The sequence below is a fragment of the Idiotropiscis lumnitzeri genome, chromosome 13, assembly GCF_059441095.1.
Source record: "Idiotropiscis lumnitzeri isolate Australia: NSW breed Sydney's pygmy pipehorse chromosome 13, RoL_Ilum_1.0, whole genome shotgun sequence".
In the NCBI taxonomy this organism is placed as follows: Eukaryota; Metazoa; Chordata; class Actinopteri; order Syngnathiformes; family Syngnathidae; genus Idiotropiscis; species Idiotropiscis lumnitzeri.
The window spans coordinates 19571397-19591622 of NC_142403.1; the positions used below are offsets into that span (position 1 = coordinate 19571397).

A 20226-nucleotide genomic window follows, 5' to 3' on the forward strand; every position below is an offset into this window, starting at 1 on the left:
CCAAATCCCTTTTTTTTTTTTTCCCTGCTCTGAGCTCCGCCGCCATGTTGCCGGCTGGTCCAGCCAGGAATCCTGCCGGATAAAAACCAGGCGCCGCCACGATGGCCGACAGCGACGCCAGCGAGCGACGCCAAGGCAAATTGCTCAGGGAGACGTCGGTCCAATTGGACGGCGTCCCTCGCTGTGTAATTCCCACGCTGGCAATGGCCATGAACGCCTCAATCAGGTGGGGGGGGTGGGGGGGGGCTGAGTGGAGGAGCCCAGGCTCATTTGCATGTCCAAGTATGAGGGGAATTCCTCTAAGGGAGCAGACTGGCTTTGATATCGGCATTCCCGGCACTGAAATAGATGGGAATGGATCATTCGCCATTCGACCCGTCGTCACCTTCGAAAGCGTGCTGAGCTTCAAAGAGTCCTTCAAGAACCTCATTTCGCTCCAAAGTGATGTCGCGGTTCCTAAACAATCACCAGGAAGTGATGAGCTACAAAAAACTGACGACCAGGAAGTGAACGATGCGGATGACGAAATGACGACCCGATCGGGAAGTGATTAGACATCCGGCTAGGATGTGAAGACCAAGATCAGGAAATGATAACCAGGAGCTGACGACCAGGACGTAGACTAAAAAGTACCAATCAGGAACCGATGACCAAATTGTTATTCCCGTATTTTCCGGACTATAAGCCGCTACTTTTTTCCTCGATTTTGAACCATGTGGCTAATAGAACGGTGCAGCTTTTCTGCAGATTTTTCTTTCACCACCAGGGGCGCTCTAGAGTTCATAAAATACGTTAAATAAAATGGCGATTTTTTTTTCTCTTGGGTCTGTTCTGTTTTAATGAGCAAAGTTTTTGCTGTGTTAAAAGGCACTGTTTAAACAATCGCTTTTTGTACCTTTCTGTGCATTCACAGTACAAAATGGTTCTGGACTTGCAGTCAACAACATTTTTTTCAATGTAGAAAACTGCGGCTTATAACCTGGTGCGGGTTGTAAATCGTTTTTTTTTTTAATTCCCCAAAAGAGTTGCTATATGGCTTATATCCAAGTGCGCCTTATAGTCCGGAAATTACCATCATTTTGGGGGGCTGTCTTTGTGCTGATAAAATGCTCTATAAAAAACAGTTGAGTCGAGTTAATCAGGAAGAGACGATTTTAAGCTAGGGACGAGATGACCAAGAATTAATGAGAATAATCAGGACTTGACAAAATAAACCTGGCAAAGTTTTCGACTTTTTTTTCATGCCACAGACCTCCACATGATGAACTGGAAGTGAAGAATCAAAAAGTGATGAAGCAAACAAGAAAGCGACGCTTTCGACTCGAAAGCGACGACTGGAACGGGTTTGACAATCTGGAGATCAGCGATGGACAACCTGAACCAGGAAGTGATGCGTTTGGACCAGGAAGTGCTGAGCAGGAAGTAGAACAGGAAGTGATAATGTTGGCCAAGAAAAAAAAAAAATATGCGATGACCCAAAAGTGATGATGAAGATCTTTAAACGGAACATTCTGACCAGGAAGTCATGACTTAAAAAAAAAATGGGATAAAAAAAATCCCGGCAAAGTTTTGTACGTTGGAGGTTCCTCTTCCTCCAGAGAGAGGCTGACTCCTCACGTCGGACTTCTTTGTTGATCTGAGAAGCGCTTGCGGAAGAGTTCCAGGTGCGCGGCGAGAGGACACTCGCAAGAAGGAGAAGGAGCCGCAAGGGAATGAATCCAAAAGATAAAGAGTTTGACCTTGTGTTTCTGACAATTTCCACCCTCCCTTTTCCCCTCTTAGCCTCCTCTCTTCCTGTGCGCCCTCAGCCCTGTGTCGGACCGATCCTTTTTGCCGGGATAAATAGCGCTGGTGCGCTTTGATAGCCTCAGTCCCAAACAGCCGCTCGCCATAAATAAAAGGAACTTTCTCCATTTTTTTTTTTATCTATGCCGGAGAGAGAGAGAGAAGTTCCTATTAGGGTCCCCGTAGCCACGGGCATCTTCCTTCCGCTTTGTAGATTGCCTGCTCGCTTTAAGGTGCTATTGAGTGTTCACCAGGACAATTACATGCCAGGACCCCAGCCCCCCCCCCCCCCCCCAAAGAAAAAAGAACCCTGAAGGGAATGTCCCGTTCTGTGCCAGCATTGCACGAGATGTTGGGCCACGATAGAGGCCCGTCCTGTAATTGTGCGCGTACGACCGAGCCCCCCCCCCTTCGGGGGTCCGCGGCGATAATGGCTCTCTGAATGGAGAGTATCATTGCTCAGTGCCTGGAGTCAGACACGAATGCAAATGGAGTTTTTTTTTTTTTTTATCCCCCCCCACACGCCACCAGACCCCCACACCTGGTTTAATGATAGCCCTCCAAACTGTATGTATGAAGAAACAGAGGAGAGGAAGTGTAGAAATAAACACACACACACACACACACACACACACCTCAGTGGAAAATGACTTTTTGTTGCCTTCGGGGGGAACTCAAGTCGCCTCCTTCGGGGCCTCCTCCTCTATTTCCTCTTGATATTTTTTTTCAGCGTTTGATAACATAAAATAGAGATTTTTTTCCCCCAATATTTCTCAGCTGAAATAAATATTTTTTTTTTTTAAAGAAAGACTTGGCCTCGCAGACCAGACGTGTCAATCTCATTTCCAGCAGCCTCGCATCGTCATCACAAAGCGATGAGAAAGAAAAAAAACCGTGTGTGTGTGTTTGTGTGTGCTGCACGGGTTCAAGCCTCAACATTTACAAGACACCGATAGTTGGCGGCGGGAAAAAAAAAACAAACCATTTGTTTGTCTTTCGGCGGCAGCTGTCTCCGAAGAGGGGAGGCCATAAATCTTCAGGCGCATCGGGAGGAGGGCGGGAAGGCCGATCCGGGATCTCGGATCGGAGGACCTTTCTCAGATCCTTTTTGACAAAAAGATGTTGACTTAGTTGCTTTCTTTGTCGTGGTTGGTTTGCAAACGGTTGTCGGATGCTTTTTTTTTTTTCAAATTCGTCCTTTTTTGGAGGTTCGTCTTTGTTGTTGTTTGTGGTTAATTTTTTTTTGCTTTTTATTCGTTTGTCCTCATTTGGGCTTAGTTTGGTTGTTAGCTTAGTTTGTGCGTTTCCTTCGTTGTTCTTGAGTTTATTTAGTTTTTGTTATTTTTTTTCCACCTTTACTCATTAGTTTGTTTTTGGTCATTTAATTTGTGAGTTCGTTTGCTGCTATTTTGTCATTCGTTCGGCCTTATTTGTGGTCCGTCCTTCATATCGCTGTCGTAGGGCCAAGACCTCGTAAGTCACGTTTTGGTGAATTTTATATTTAAAAACAAATCTATACAAAAGGTCAGTCCAGAATTTTCACGTTTCACAGGTTGAAAATGTTTCGCTTTGTTTTGTGATGTGACGCTAATGGTTGAACAAATTTGCCATTTTTTGGCGTCTCCTGAAAAGTGACTATTTCGCAGGTACGAGATTTTGTTCATGATTTGGTTGTTTATATTTTGCCTTTTCCAACATCCTTTTTTGTTTGTTTGAGGTTAGCTTGTCACAAGAATGTTTGTTTGTCCTTCGTGGATTGTTTGCTCATCATATCTTTATTCGTCCTTCGTTTCATCCCAGTTTTTTTTTTTTTTTTTGTGGTTGGTTCAGGACCTCAAGCGATGGTATAAATGTTGTCTTCCGGCTTAAGCGGTCATAAATCTTCACAGCGCACGGAGAGGAAAGCAGCAAGGCTGAGCCGATATCGGGGACAGATGCAACTGCAGACATGATCAACCTGCTGCTGGAGGCCTCGGACCCTCTCGGGGGTCTACTTCCTGCCGCTTTCGAAGCGTTCCAGGTCATTTTATTCAGAGTTACTTCTTTGGTCAGTTTGTGGTTAGTTTGTTCGCCGTTAGTTTGCTTTTTGTTTGTTTGTTTATCCTTCATTTGTGGTTCGTTTCGTTTGTCCTGCGCTTGTGGTTTGTTCTTTGCTTCGTTTGTATTTTATTTTTTTTTTTGGGGTGGTTTGATTATCGCTAGTTCGGTCGTTCATGCTTAGCTTGTTCCTCCTTTGATCGACCGTATTTTACAGGACTACAAGGCGCACCCGCATTTAAGCCGCGGCGTATTTTCTGAACTGTAGAGCGCCCCTAGTGGTGAAAGAAAAATCCATCAAAAAAGCTGCACCCTCGTATTAGCCCTATGGTTTAAAATCTAGGAAAAAAGTGTCGGTTTATAGTCCGGAAAATACGGTAATTGATGTTTTGTTTTTGTTTGAATTTGATTTGTTTTTCGTTTGCTTGCGCTTGGTTTGTCGACGGTTTGTTCGTCAAGTTTGCTCCCAGCGTGAGCGCACTTTTTTTCCCCTCTTGACTTGGCGGTGCAGGTGAAAAAAAGGTCCCTGCCTGCTTTGGCCAACATTAAAGGACGACTATAAAGGGTCCGCGCTTCTCACAATGCCTTTAGTCACGTCTGCGGCGCGCGCTAATACGTGGCCAAAGTTTCACGCTGCCGCCTTTTTAGCTAAGTGCTCTTAGCCGTCAGGTTGCGGCGATAGCGGCTCTCCGGCGGCCCTCCCTTCCTCCCTGGGCGGCGAGGAAAGAGAAGGGGAATAAAAGCGCAGAAAAAGGGACGGGGGTGGGGTTAAAAAAAAAAAAAAGCGAGAGTGGGAATTGACAGCCAGCTTGGAGAGCAGCCAGCGCAAGGCCTCCGATGTACGAACGGGGATTTATTTAACCGGCGAGAAGAGAGGACGGCTTCACAAGCGACAGATTAATTCCCGCTTTTTATTCTCAAAATAAAAGCCACTTTGAATTATTAAGAGATAGCGGGATTAGAGGGCCTCTCTCTTCTTCCCGGGCCTGATCGACGCCTCCTTTTAATTTCCGCTTTATTGGAATTCTTTTTGAAGTGTGTGATTTATTTTTTTTTCCACGCAGACAAAAGGCGAGAAGAAGAGCGAGAGAAAAGCGGGCAAATATTAAATATCAGTTAAAGTGCCGGGAACATAAGCCGCCATTCTCCCACAGACGCCTCGCAATTATCGACGTTCACTCGGAGCTGAGACGGCTTCTGAATAGTCTTGCCGTGGAGAACTACAAACACGGCCACAAAGGCTAGGGTGAGGTGGGGGGGCGCAGGAAGTGATCGCCTTGGGGTTCAACAGCTACAGAAGGAGGTGAATGATCTTTGGCAAAGTGCTTAAAAAGTTCTAGCATCATATTTTTCAATGCATATCGTAATGCTCATTATCACCCCCTATAGGACTGGAGGCTTTCGAAATGAATTTTTTTTTGGGGGGGCTTAAGGCACATAGCAATTTGGGGGGGTGGACGGGTTCAGAAGATGTGGCTTCTGGTTCTTCATGTATTTTTTCAATCTGATTCTAGTTGTGGTTCTTTTGGGTTCAGTTCTGTTTTTTTCTTTCTTAATTTCCAGGTCTTCTATTGGTTATTCTGCTAGTTCGACGGTACTCCCTCTGCTTCTTTTTGTGGTTAGTCTTATTCCCGGTCTTATTCTAGTTCTTCATTTGGTTATTTGTTGATCCGTGATCTCGTATTAGTTTTCTGGTTCAACTTGTTCTGATTTTTATTCTGAAACGTCCACTTCATGTTTTGTTCTGATTCTTCTGTTGAATGTTTTGGTTTTACTGCTTCTGATTCTTTTTCTTGTTTGGGTTCTTTCTTGTCTACTTAAGGTTCTTTTTTTCTCCCTTATTCTGATTTGTCTTTTTATAGTTCTTGTTTTCCTTCAGGTATTGGTTTGACCATTTTTTTTAATGTACATTACTGCCACCTAGAGGCTCGGAGTGGAATCACACATTGTCGGCGTTATATGGAGAATGAATCTATCACAATACTGAAGTGAGAAAATGACTTGTGACTGGCTGTTCGAGGTGTTTTAGCGCCGCCTGTTGCGTTGCGTGGCATTGCTCTGCTCTGCTCACGCCAACCGGCGTGTGATATTTTCACCGGGAGACAGAAATGTTTTGCTGACCTCACAGGGTGTCAAAATAAAATGCTTTTTAAATAACGCGGACACATATCTTAACACATAACACGCTTCACGGCGTATTTGCTAGCCCGGCGAAGCGGCGGGGTCCCGGCGGTTCGGTACGGCGCCGCCCGACCGAGCGCGCGGGGCCCTCTCCAAATCTCGGCAGCCGTAGGAATTTGATCGTGCCGGAGGATTCTCCCGCTGTCAGGCGAGCGCGGCGTAATCTACGGCGAGTCTTTGTGCGGGAGGATTACCCGCCAAAGTGTTAGCACATATTTACAAGTACGCAGCTAACTCTCAACAGGCTCTCTCCTCCTGCATCCATCGGGCCCGGACGCCGCCAAGCTAAGCTAAGCCTTTGCTTAACATCGCAAATCAAGCTGAGATTTAGGACATCTGCAGCCAAATCTCGAGAAGAAGCGCAGGAGTTTTTATTTTTTTTTCCCTCTTTCGTGCAAGGATTACCTGGGAAAACACACGCACACACTTGACATGGTGCTCCCCAGGGACGGATCAGCGTCCCCACAATAAACACAGAAGTCATTGAAGGGAACATCATGTTTTTTTTTTTTTGTTGGCGCGTATACTGGCTGACAAAAAGCCTTCAAATTCTGTGAGTTTTTTTCTTCTATGAGAGGGGTGGGCAAACTATTTGATTGGTGGCCCACAATGGGTTCTAAAATTTGACAACGGGGCCGGACCAGGAACGGATGGGTGGAGTGTTTTAATTTGAAATGAAAATGAACAAAAGCATAGCAGCAAAATATCTATCTTTGACAAAACACAGTATTTAGAAAATAAAACATTAACAAGGTTTATTCATTAAATTTTTTTTCCAAGTTCAGCGGGCCGGATTTAAACGTTGAACGGGCCGCCTGTGGCCCCCGGGCCGTAGTTTGCCCACGCCTGCTCTCTGATGATGATGGTCGAGCATTATACTGTAATTTTCTGAGCCATCCATTAAAATATGTATTCATTCTAATTAATCACAGAGGGGAATTCTGTCTTATTCCGTTTCTTAATCTTTCTCACCCTTCATTCTATTTTCATCCTCAATCGCACTTTTGTTCTTTCTCACTCTTCTTATTCATATTCTCATTTGTAATCTTAATCTTTTTTCTTTAACTTTTGTTCTTGTCTTATTTCTCTTACTGTATTTCTTTTTCTTATTCTCACTTACTCTTGATCGTATTGTTTTTTGTTTTTTTTTTGCTAATACTTTAACTCTTAGTCGTTCTTAAATTTATGCTTACGCTTTTCTTATTTTTTTCTTTCCCTTTATTTCTTTTCTTCCTCTTATTCATTTATATTGTTATTCTCACACTTTCTTATGACTGCGCTTTGTCTTGTTTTGCGTTTGCTCGTCTCTCTTTCTTATTGTTACTCTGTACTACTTCTATTATTTTCTCCTACTTTTTACTCTTGTTCTTTTACTCTTAGTTCCTCTTTCCCATTTTGTATTACTCTTTGTCTTTCTTAAAAAGCCCCCTTCTACATATTATTAGTCTTATTATGCTCAGGTGTGGAGATTTCAATCATATGCTGTGATTTCCTTTTTAGTCATTCGTACCCCCCCCCCCATTGGTCAGCATGTTCATAGAAAGGGCAAGCATTACAAGGGAATAGATCGTTCAAGTAAAAAAAAAAAAAGTTCCAGTGATTGTGCACGAGTGGTCGTTTGGCAGCGTTCCTCGTTGTTGCGTATCGTCGTTGCACCCCCTCCCAGCATCTGCGGCGTCTTATCGCTCCATCGGAGGCCAAGTGTTTCATTCAACAACGCAGCGGATAGGCCGCGTGTCGGCCTCTTGTTATTGAAATCAAGCAAAACCCTCGCTTTCGCCCCCCCCCCCCCCCCCATGCACGCTCTCTCTCCCCACCCGACTCGTAGCCCCTTGTCTACCCTGAACAAATGTATCTGCAAAAACACGCCAGCTTGTTATGCTAATGAACAGCATAGCCCCGCCCCCCCCACACACACGCACACGCACACCCCCACTTCGATTACCCCTCCTGCACATGTGGGTTCAACCGTTTTTTTTATGACATAGTTAAAATGTTCATAATGACATTTTTGCTCTTTATAAATACATTTTATTCAAACTTCTGTCTGTGTACCGAGAAGTCGTAAAAAAAAAATAATAATAAATACACACACACACACACACAAAGCAAACTATTATGTCAGCCAGACGGGTGGCACATTTAAGATCTTATTTCCATCATAACACACACGCACACACAAAAATGGCGGCCCGCGAGCTGACAAGCCGAACCGGCGCGGCGCTAAAATGGAAATCAGCCGCTATCTGATGCCAACAACAGTCGGGCGGCGAAGGAAAAGTGACGGGAGAAATCCCCGGAAAATAATCTGTATTGGATGGACAAACACACACACACACCCGCACACACACACAGAATAATTAAAATGACCTATTCGGATGACATAATGGCGTCAAGCACGTGATTTCTACACTTGCTCTTCATTTCTTCCGCTTTCTAATCTTCCTCTTCTGCTCGGCCGCTACTATTTGGTCGCTGTATTCTTTTAGATATTTTGATCATCTGATGATGACTCTTATTGTTCTTTCTTACTCGTTTTAATCTCACTCTTCTTCTCTTTGTTACTCTTTCCTCTTATTCTTCCCTCCATGTAATGTTCTGTCGCGCTTTCATTTTTCTGGCCAGCACATTTTTACTTTTTTTTTTTTTTTTAAATCAGAGATGGAAGTCAACTTTTTTAGATTTTTTTTTTTTTTTTTGCGCTGATTCCAAACCTCACCAGGTTTTCATAATCACAAGAATATTTCATTTAGTTCTATATTATTCATCTTTTATATTAAAAGTTAATTGAAATGACTTTTTTTTTTCGCAAACGTCCGAGCTGTAAATGATAACAAACAGTAAAATCCGACTTGCGCACGCTTTTATGGATCAAACTTGAAAACAGAAAGCTAAAATACTCAAAAACCTGAAAAAAAGTCAAGACAACTTTGAACTCAGTGTCGAAATTACCTTTCGAGACATAAGAAGTCATCTCAGATTCAAATTATCCAAACTGTTGTTCTTGCACTTGTTTGTATTCTTTCTTCCTCCGCTCATCTTTTTTTAAATTCTGCATTCGTACTCTTAATCGTCCTCACGTGTTTTTTTTTCTAATTCACTTTCTTGTTTTTATTATGACTGTATTTTTCTTGGTCTTTCATACTCATATTCCTTATTCCCGTAATTCTAATTATTCTGTTTCTTTTTCTGAATGTTCTGTTCTTTGACAGCGTGGGAAAGGTAAAGGAATGGATCAAATCATTGCCAAATAATGTGTACTGGATGGACACACACACACACACACACTCGCGCTTATAATTAAAATGATTTTCTGTGACGGGAGCTTCTTTAAAAACTAATGACTGTGCAAATAAACAGCGTGATATAAACGGAGACAAATGGCCTAAAGTGTGCGCGATAAGCATCGTCCATTTCAACAAACCCGCCGCTCCACTGCGCTGCTACCTTTCATACATAAAATATGTGCTGTCACTGATATTGCACCTTATCAGCGGCAAGGCCAAATTTGCGGGGGTCCTCGCGCTGGGGCCCAGAGCTGGAGATGCTCGCCGCCGATAGCGTCCGTCCGTCTGTCTGTCTGTCAGCCGGCGGGAGGGGGGCGGGGGGAGGGGGCAGTGGGTGGGTGTTGGATTCAAACCACGCCAGTAGGATGTGTTCCCGGCGGAGCGTGAAGTCAACAGGCAAGCGCCAACAAATCCGGGTCGGATGGACTTGGACCGCCTTTATTCCCCCCCTCCCCCTCCCCTGACCCTATCGCCCGCCCATCCACCACTTCATCATGTGACCCACCTCGGTGTGGCGCTGGTGATGAATGAACATGCCGAAAGCAAAGCCAAGGCCACGGCGGGAGGATTGCGTGTGTATGGTAATCCCCCCGTGTGTTGGTGGGTCACTATTCGCAAATTCACCGTCACTGTAGCATATCGTGGTTCACCATTCGCGACCCCCTCCAAACGTGGAATTCAGGGCAAAAATTATTCGTGATATTTGATCGTACCCTTTAGTTTAAACATTTAAGCTGCTTTTTCCGGACTATAAGGCGCACCCGTATATAAGCCACAGAAACTCCTTTTTGAGAAAAATTGGGAATTAAACAGCAACATGAGAGAAAGATGAGAAAATGAAGCGAGTACACCATTGGTCAGCAATTGAAATGAAAAATTTAGATTTGAAATTGTAGGCTACGTCAGACAAAGCATCTCATGCGCCCGTTTGGTCCAAATTGGCCAAACACACAACAAGCGCGTCGCGCATTCAGCCAGGCATGTAGAAGCGCACGTTCCCGATACCTGGGCCTTCGCCGTTCAAGCGGGCAGGATGTTTAAGGCGGGATTATCTGCAGATATAAAGTGAGGTGAGATGCGAGATGCCGCCGCGCCGGGAAAATTCCATTTGTCAGCTCACTGGCTTTCATGAATACTTAAGAACCAATCGAGTGTTTGCCCGACTAATTACACCGCGAGCACATAAATAAATAAATGCATGCAAGTCGCGAGCAAAATGTACGGCGCCGCGCTGTCCGCCCGACGTTTATTCTGCTTTTTCTTTTTCCAAACACAAACCAAACGACATTCCTCCCGCTTTCGTGAATAAAAATCATCTAAATTGAAGCGGGGGGGGGGGTGAAAAGAGAAGACATCAAAGTATGGCGCATGGATGAGACCTTGCGATGACATTCATATATTTTATACTTTGACTCAGAGGAGTTAAAAAAAAAAAACATTGAAGATGAATAAGATGAGATATGAGAGTAATGCAAACAACTGCCTTCAAAATCAATGGCTACCTAAGCCCTAGTGAATAATTATAGCTGTGATTAATATTGATCACTGGTTCCACTGTGGCAACTGTCCATTTTTATTACTGCGCGTTTGTGTGTGTGCGTGTGAATGCGATTTCATCCCTAACATGTCCTATATTGAAAATTCCATTCCATAGATTGTATACACATTTTATTCAAAGCTACTTTTACAAACAGCTCATTTGCTTTTTTATTATTATTTATTTTTAACGGAATAGACATGAGCAAGAGAGAAGGACATAATCAAAATCAGAATGCCCTTTATTGTTATTATATTCAGTGTACAACTAACTAGATGAGAGAAGAAGAATTACAAAAAAAAAGACATTGTTTAAAGCAGGGGTTGTCAAACTCGACTACACAGTGAGCCGAAAAGTCAAACTTGAACAAAGCCGCGGGCCAGCATTTAATTAAAAAAAAATTAATTAATTAATATTTAATATTTAATTAAATTTTTTTTAAAATATATAAATGCAGATTTTTTGGGGGAGGGGGGAATTTTTTATTGTAAGTGGTTTTATTAATGCAACACAATGTTTAGTTTTTAAAATGACTATTATCATATAGAATATCGCGGGCCAAATATAATTACACTGCGGGCCAAATTTGGCCCGCGAGCCAGAGTTTGACTCCTCTGGTTTGAAGGGTAACATCTATGGGAAGGTTGGTAGACAGATTAAGGAAGTATGGTGAAAGGAGTTGGAGGGAGGAAATGTAGAAAATGTGTGCTAAGGATGTTGAGGAGGATGTGAGAAGGACACAAGAAGGACGCAGGACAGATGGAAGGAGGGTGTGTGAAGGGCGTAGCAAAGATGTTGGGCAGTGGAGAGAAAATCTTAGGACGCTGTTCAAATGCGAGGTTTTTATATTATTTTTTTAAAAAAGTGGGACAAAGATAAATCATTGCACATTTAAGATCATGTTAACTCTTTCACTGCCAGCGCAGGTAAAATAAATTTAAAAAAAGAAAAGAAAAAAAAAACTTTTCGGCTTCTATTCTCGTCCATGGCAGTGAAGGAGTTAAATGGGAGTCCACACATACTTGCAACCATTTTCAACCAAGTGCCACTGTTTAACCTCAAATAAAGTTCAGCTGCGCAGATAATGGATGGAAGGATGTTCTAGTAGGATTTTCCTGACATTTTTATTCTTTGTCACAGGAGCCTGATGGATTTAGGCGAACACCGACTGCTGATTCCACAGGTTTATAATTCCTTCCACCTTGTGTAAGGCCCCAGTACAAGCTGGGGAAAAAAAAAAAAACAGCCCCAAGCGTGACGCTGCCATGACCATGTTTCACTGTAGGAGTGGTGTTCTTTTGGTGAGGAGCCGTGTTGTGATGATGCCAAACATACCTTTTGGAATTATTGCCAGAAAAGTACAAATTTGGTTTCAAATCTCCTCAACACATGAGAAAATGTGTTCTGGTGGTGATGGCAGTGTCATGCCTTGGGGATGTTTTTCTTCAGCTGGAACGAATATCAGTCGGTGTTCGCACCAAACCTTCAGGCTTCTCCTAAAAAGAAAAAAAAAAAAACATGAGTAGCATAGCCGAATTTAATTCAAGGTTAATTAGAGGCACTTTAAATGGTGACTCCCATTTGACATGAGTTTGAATGTGATTGGCCGATTTGGAAGGCGACCAGGTCCCCGGTCATGAGAGGGTGGGCACACTCCTCGTGTATGTTTTTCCAAATTCGGTTTTACAAATAATAGGTTGCATTAACAGCCGAGTTAAAAAAAAAAAAGGATCTTGGACGTGTTTATCCGTCAATGGTATTGAATGACTTCATGGTTTATTTTTTTATAAATCACCAAATCTTGTCTCGACTCCTTGGTCGAAAGGATATCAAAAGAACACAGGAAGAATTACGAAAGACTGTGGGAAGAAGGACGTAGGAAGGATGTCGCCTTAAGCGTCCTTTTTTACTATCAAGCGAGCGCACAAAACACACGAGTTAATATTACTGGCTCTGGTATTTTTCTTGATGTTTTTGTTAATACGTAGGGTGCTTGTAAGAAACAATTAAGGCACTTAGAACAGCTCATTAAAGCTCGCTGCTTGCTTTTGTTTTTACTGGGATTCACTTGTCCTTCTTCTCATTGACTCTGAAGTGGCTTTTTTGTTTTTAGTGCGGATTAAATCGAGATTGCAAGCACACAAATTATGCGTTGAATAAAGAGTGCGAATGCGGAGGCAAATGTGTGCGCGATTGTCGGGAGATGCGGCGGCTTGTTGCAGGGCCCCCAGGACGCTGATAGAAAGCGGCGGTAGCTGGGCGGCGGGAGGTGATTTATGGGTAGCGGGCGTGCTGATAAGGCGCCTCCCTTCATTTAACGCCTTATCGGCAGTGTTAAAGAGAGGCCGCAATTTGCAGCCTCCTTCAGAGGCCACATGTGACTAATCTGTGCCAGGCGCGACGACAATCTGTCTCGGGGAGCGCGATACATCATCCACTTGTGCACCGCGACCACACAGGAGAACAAACACGAAGGCTGTTTGTTTTAAAAATGGATAAAAAGCCGCAACGTGTTTCGCTACATGTCGAGAGCGACGCATGCTTCCGATACTATGACTTATTTAAAATGTCTTAGTTTTGCTTGGAGACGGTGAATGTTTTTTTTTTCTTTTCGTTGTTCTGTTTCCAAAATCAATGCTGGTTGAGGCTAAAGCTACATGCTAATATACTTACATTATCTTCTTAATGTGGGGCTTTAAATCGATGAAGTCTGTTGAAAAATCAACTTGGCGCTGCTCCAAGGTTAGTTTTGTTCATGTAAAATTAGTAAAATGTTAAGATGTGGCCTAGTCTTTATGCTAAGCTAATGAGGCTAGCACCATGCGCGTACAGCCTATCCTTCCTAAAATGACGAGTTTAGCTTAGCTTGCGGGAGGTTGAGGGGAAATATTTTTGTTGTTTTGTTGTTCAGTTTCCAAAATTATTTCTGGACATTAATACAAGTTGAGAATGAAAAAAAAAAGGTTGACACTCAAAATGCTAACAAGAGACCTGAATAGCGGCCCGTATATTCTGTCAAATCAGTATAAAAATCTGTCCTGGTCTGCTTCAAAGAAAATAAAGTACTTGTTGATTAGAAAAATGCTAATGTAATACTACTAATGTGAGGCCTAAAACCAATTCCGTCATTTGTATCGTCCCTCAAATCCTTAAAGAAAAAATCAACTTTGTTCTTCTCTCAGGTAGGCTTTGTTCTTGTAAAATCTATAAACCAAAATACTACAATGATGCTAACATGAGGACTAGAAAGTCCATTATGTTCCTGTCATAAAGCCTTGTCCTCATGCTAAGCTAACGAGGCTAACGTCGTGCTTCTCTACTACAGCTTTCCGACAGTGAGGCAAACATTTTAGCCATAAATAGCAGCTGCTATAAAAAAGGGCTTTAGTGTTAGCATCTCTCAGCACGCTTCTTAGCTAACCTTGCTAGCTTCGTTGCTAACCTGACGTTTCTCTTTTTCGACTGATTCAACGGTTCTATTGCATATTATGTTGTTTTTTTTTCTATAAACCGCAAGTAAAACCAAAATGTGATGCCAGGTTATGATGCTAAGCTAACAAGGCAAGCGACAATCGCAGATTGCTGTTGAATAACGAGAAAGTAAACAGAGAGCAACATTCCCCGCAAGGCACGTTAAGTGGATGCTCCTCATTCATCATTTTGCATATGAGTGACAGGTGATGGAGGCCGAGGCCTTTTTAAATCCCTGCGGGGTACCTTCAGCCAAAGGCCACGGGGTGCGTTCAAAGGCCGCAGCCCTCGCTGTTGTTGCATCGCGTTGCAGCAAGTAGATTAAAAAGGACGGCGGCGCGTTTATCTGCCGCTTGTAAATGAGCGAGTGGCCAGCGTCGTGGCTGGCGGGCTCGGCCGAGCTAGGCTAGGCTGCTGGAACAAGAGGCTTAAGATGCTATCGCCGCCCTGCAGGCGCTGGCCAGATTAGAAAAGACACGCTGTTGACAAACAAGCCAGGGGGAGCTTATTAAACAATAATTAGATGCTAAGCTAACGCGCTATCGCCAACGCAAAGCTGAAGAGAGACGTCGGCGTCCCTTTTATCAAGGTCAGAAGTCATCGCTCGCTTTGGTTAACTGGCAGAGGGCGACGGGGAATTCATTTTGCAGGTTTGAATTGTTCTTGGGCTTTTTTTTTTTATCTTTGCAAATTTGATGGCCACACGAGGTGGGCCTCACCACACCTCACTTTGGCTTTTCTACAAACATGATAACGATAAAATACATGGGAATTTTTTACAATGGCGTATAAATACTGTGTTGATGAAGAAAACAAAAAGTTGCGTTGCAATATCAGTATGTTACAATACCTTTAAAATATTTTTGAGTGATTCTCTATTGCTTAATTTCAACTGTACATTGAGAGATCGATATAAGTGTTCACTTCAGCGATTATAAACCGCAGTTTTCGATGTTGGAAAAAAAAAATTATTTACTGCATGTACAGAACAATTTTGTACTGTGAACGCTCATAAAGGTACATAAACAGATTGTTAAAACATGGCAAGAAATGTGCTCATTAAAACAGAACAGAGCCAACAGAAGAAAAAAAAATGGAGATTTATTTAGCGTATTTTCTGAACTATAGAGCGCCCCTAGTGGTGAAACAAACATCTGCAGAAAATCTGCACCGTTGTATTAGCCGCATGGTTCAAAATCGAGGAAAAAAATAGCGACGTATAGTCCAGAAAATACGGGAACTGTATTGCGACATTTTGGAACAACAACGTTAAAGCTATGATACGTTGCAATATAATAATTGTCTTTTTTAAACGATTTAACTAAATGTTTTATTAATAGACTGTCTGACTTTGATTAAGTGATGATCAATTCTTCTTTAATTCATTCACTACCAGCTGAGTGAAAAAAAAAAAAAAAGGATCTTGGACGTCTTTAGCCGTCAATGGCAGTAAATAAGTTCACGGGTGGGTACACCGGCAGTTCTCGGGAGCGTTTCAAGCTCCTTCTTGAACGTAGCGCTCCTCGCTGGGCCATTAAAAAGGGAAAAATAAACAAATTCCATGCGACAGAAGGACATTTAAGGGTGCTTTTATTGCTGTCAAATATGAAAATGGGCGGTTCAGTTTGGACGCAAACAGGAAATAAGTGTTTAGAGTATGAGCATACACAAAATCATCCAAGTCATGTTTTTCGCTCACGCAGGAATGATTATGACTGCATCATTTCCTTCCGTGTTGCCTCGCAGGCTCCAATTTGGCCGCATTCAAATAGTTATTTATAATAAGTCATAATTGTGCGTCGGCTGGCTCGCCGAGGGCTTGCTCCTTTCTGCATACTTTGCCGATGTGACAGCGAGGCGAGTTGGAACAGGAGCAAAGTGACGAGAGCTGCGTTTTATGTCTTTATTTCCATCTCGCACGATAATTGAATAAATTCCAACCGCAAAAGTTTTTTTTTCTTTTTCCAACACAATGTGAACAGAGACAAAAAAAAAAAAAAGATTCAACTTAGTGGCTTTAATGAAACACCATTTCATGAAAAGACAATAAAAAAACGCACTAAATAATTGGAGGCAAATGTTTAAGCTAGCAGGTTGTACCAGCTTGGAGACAAAAGGGGTCAAATCAAAAACCTTAGACTGAAGTCAAATACATTTAAATCTACTTCATCAACAGTTTTCAATGAAATTGAAATTCATTGGAGATGTCCAATAACATAGAGAATATTAGCAAAGTAAACACACAAAACACCCTCCCCCCCCTTGAAAAACTTCCACTTGGTACAACCCAGGTAGAACTTCCTGTATTTGAATTCTCTGCATCCTGATTGTGACCTTTTGCCTTTTGGAGCAACCAAACTCAGCCGAAACACGTTCAGTAACAGAAAACCAGCTTGGTAAAACGTTTACTAATACATTTTAGATTAAAAATGATATTTACATGCTGCTAATTGCAACTTAAGCGGTTACTTTTTTCAAAAAATGTTCAGAATGGTAACGCCGATTTGTTCCCACTTTTTCCAGGAATACGCTGCGGTTCGCGGCCTGGCCTGATGATGGTCTTGGATGGTCTTCTGATTCGTTTGCCCTCGTCAGAAGATGCCAAAGATTTCTTGGATCAAACTCTTGTTCTGGTCTTCATCGAATCACAGTCCGCAAAAAAGAGCAGGACATCGTCACGTGGGCGCCATTTTGTCAGGTCGGTGCTTCGAAAGTCGGTCACATGTTGCCTGATTAGTCATGTATAAAATCTAATTAAAAAAAGTGGATTCAAATGGATAAATAGTAGATAGAGTAAGTAATATAGCATAGGTAGATAAATATTTTGGTAGTTAACTGCTAACTGCTAGCTAGCTAGCTAGCTAGGAGTTTAAAATTAGCAGTTTTTTAATATGAAGTCTATTGATATTTTAAAGCCATTAGCTAGCTAGCCACTAGCTAGCTAGCTAGGAGTTTAAATTTAGCATTTTTTTAACATGAAGTCTATTGATATTTTAGAGCATTGTTTTCTGTTACAATATATTGTATCGATGACTCATATTGATTCAAATATAAATATCAATTGTATATCATGTATTTTGCTCATCATGTTCACTGATTATGCGAGGCATAAATGATAATTATTTATTATCATTACCTTGAGCGAAATATGGATGCTTGTTGTTTTGTCAAATGAGAACTTTTGCCTTCCTTTTGAATTGTTTGTGACAATTTCTGAGCAGCCAGTTTGTGCGCTTTTGCTCTAATTCTCTCGTTTGCGCTCATTTGTCATGTGTGTCTGGAAAAGTTGGATATATTGTCAGCCGTGTGTCACCTTTGGCCGCCTCAAAGCCGCACGAAACAAACCAGAGAGCAAGCAATTTTATTGTTCACTGCTATCTTTAATTGCGATGAAAGGGGATTATGTAGATTTGCGCTAAGCCTCCCTGACAGGACACATTTGGACGTGAAAGAGGGCCGCGCTGGAGGAGTGCGTGTCGCTGGCGGGGGCTTAGCGCTGGGGTACGTCTTCCCAATAAAAAAAAAAAAAAAAAAAAGGGTAATCCCGGAGTCGAGGGATCCCTCATTTAGCCTCTCAGCCGCAGATGATGGCTCCAATTATAGCCTTTTGCTCTCCTGCAAGACAAAGAGCAACGCTGTGTGACTAAATGTCATAAAGATACTAGAGTGCCGTTATCGTGCTCAGGCTCATTGCGACGCGACAACCAGTGAGAAGGAGAAGACAAAGCAACTTTATTGCATTCAAAGACCAGTATGCTCACATTTCATGTCGTAGATTGCCCCCCTCTCCCTCGCCGCACACCCTCCAAAAGGAGTTGCACTTGATGTAGCTAATTTTTCAAGAACCCAAATGACTCAAAAAATGGTTTGAGTTTGTGTTTATTTTTTGGGGGGGTGTATTATTAGGAAGAAACAAGTCAAAATTTGGTCTATTTTCCTTTAAACATTACCTGTTTAAAAAAAAAAAAAAATGTAATTCATTCACTGCCATTGACGGATATAGACGCCAAAATTTACATTCCTTTTACCTGGGCTGGCAGTGAATGAGTTTAGAAGAAAATGTCCCTTCGGGGGACAAACTTGTATATTGTTGAGAATAAAAGTTGTATATTTTTTAGAAAATGGATCATATATTTTGGGGATTTGACAAAAGTCACTTTGTAATAAATTATCTTGCTTTGGGGGAAAATTATTTGAAGAAAAAGTAAACTATGAGGGGAATTTTTTTTAAGGAAGATTGTTTTTTAACATTTTTATGGAAAAATAGAAGGCTAAACAAGTTTTTTATTAGGTAAAAAGTTGAAAGAATCACAATTGTCAGAAATCTGGTCGAAATGTATTTTTTAATCAAATTTATTTTGAAAGAAAAACTAAAAACAAATATTAAAGAATGAAAATATTTTTTTTCATTTTAACTTTTCGGAAATCAAGGTGATTGTTTTGGGGGAATAGTTGTCATTTCAAGAGGGGAAAAAAAACAAGTTTTCAAGAAAAGAGGTTACAAAGAAGAAAAATTATTTTACTTTTGGAAAAAAAAAATTGTGGGAAAAAAAAGTAAATGAAAAAATGAGTTTTTAGAGAATAGTCATATTTTTAAGGGAAAAAAATTCCAACCATAAAGGTGCTTTAAAAAAAAAAACTATTTCTGGACTAAGAGTGTCTATTTTTCAAATGAAGTGGTATTTTCTTTATTTTAAGTGTATCATCTAAAAAAAGATCAAGCCATGTTTTCAAATATTTCAAATTCATTAGCGATATTTTTGTCATCTGGGCAAGTCAAACGGTAACGAATACACGTAGGGCTGCGCACTAGCGCCCTCTATTGACCAGCCGCCGCTGGTCAAATGTCAAAATGTGTCCAAATTGACCCGAACAATACGTAAGAGTTCAAAATTTTTCTGCAGGTGGCACAAGACAAAAGCGTCTTTGTCAGCGCCACCTCGCACCTTCTTCCGCCATGCACTTCCAACAAATTCAATTCCACGCGCTGCATTTCATGGCCAATTTCACCGCCATCCTCCTTGAAAGAAACCGTCATCAATTCTTCACAAGCGGCCATGTCTGCTTTTCTGGCTGGCGTGAAATCGCATCATGACGTTTTTTTTTCAAGGGGGAGGCTTTGTTTCCACTTCCAAGTGGCGTTTTGGTGACTTATTTCGTTAACTATTTTCAAGAGAAAATTATTTCAAGACAAAATAAAAGTCTGTTATATTCAAGATTTCGTGTGTGATAAAGTTGTCCATATTTGAGTAAAAAGTTTCATACATTTTGAGGGAAAAAAATCAAGCATGTACTGTAAGTCATCCTTCTAGAAACAAAAATTTGTATATTTTCAAGGAAAAAAAGTCGCGAATTTTGTGAAAAAAAAATCACTTATTTCTTTTCAAAAAACATGCGAGCTTATTTTCATAGTTTAATTTTTAACGACGGGCAATTTCTCCTTTTCATATGGTCATACGTTTACGATACTGTACATGAATTTGAGAAAATGTATAACTTGCCTCTCTCAATTTTTTTTTTTCATAAATAGCAGATTACTATTTTCCATCAAAAATATTTTTCTCTAAAAATTACTTTTTAAAAAGTGTAATTTTTCTAAAAACTCTAAAAAATGCCATTTTAAATTAGTTTTAAAACATATGTTCGGGAGAAACTAAGTTAAGTTACATTACTTTTTCCCGCCTCCACCAGTCACGAGTCATGTTTTGTCAAAGTTAGGAATATTGTTGAAAAAAAAATCTCTTGAAAAGAAAATCTAGAAAACATCAGACTTTTGTCTTACCAAATATAAATGACAATATTTTCCTCTTAAATGTTTTTTTTTTTTTTGCATTTTTTTCTTCAAACCATACAGCATTTCCGTCGTCGAGTAATAAAACCCCGCCTTCCTTTTCATTCTTGGCGACTCCATAAGATCAACTTTGAAAT

The 20226-nt window shown here is 41.4% G+C and overlaps 1 protein-coding gene across 3 annotated transcripts in view; it reads left to right on the forward strand.

Moving 5' to 3' along the window:
* The window catches only part of LOC148324956 (heparan sulfate 2-O-sulfotransferase 1-like), a 129012-nt gene that overhangs the window by 55410 nt on the left and 53376 nt on the right, over positions 1-20226 (forward strand). Inside the window, exons 1-3 of one of the 3 annotated variants that reach the window (XM_088312899.1) lie at positions 2908-2993; positions 3616-3805; positions 16822-16996. In XM_088312899.1, coding sequence (XP_088169025.1) covers positions 16897-16996 — 100 coding nt within the window. In that variant the 5' untranslated portion in view covers positions 2908-2993; positions 3616-3805; positions 16822-16896. Of the gene's footprint in view, positions 1-2907; positions 2994-3615; positions 3806-16599; positions 16695-16821; positions 16997-20226 lie in introns of those variants that run through there. The other 2 variants (XM_088312898.1, XM_088312900.1) reach the window with 2 other exon arrangements.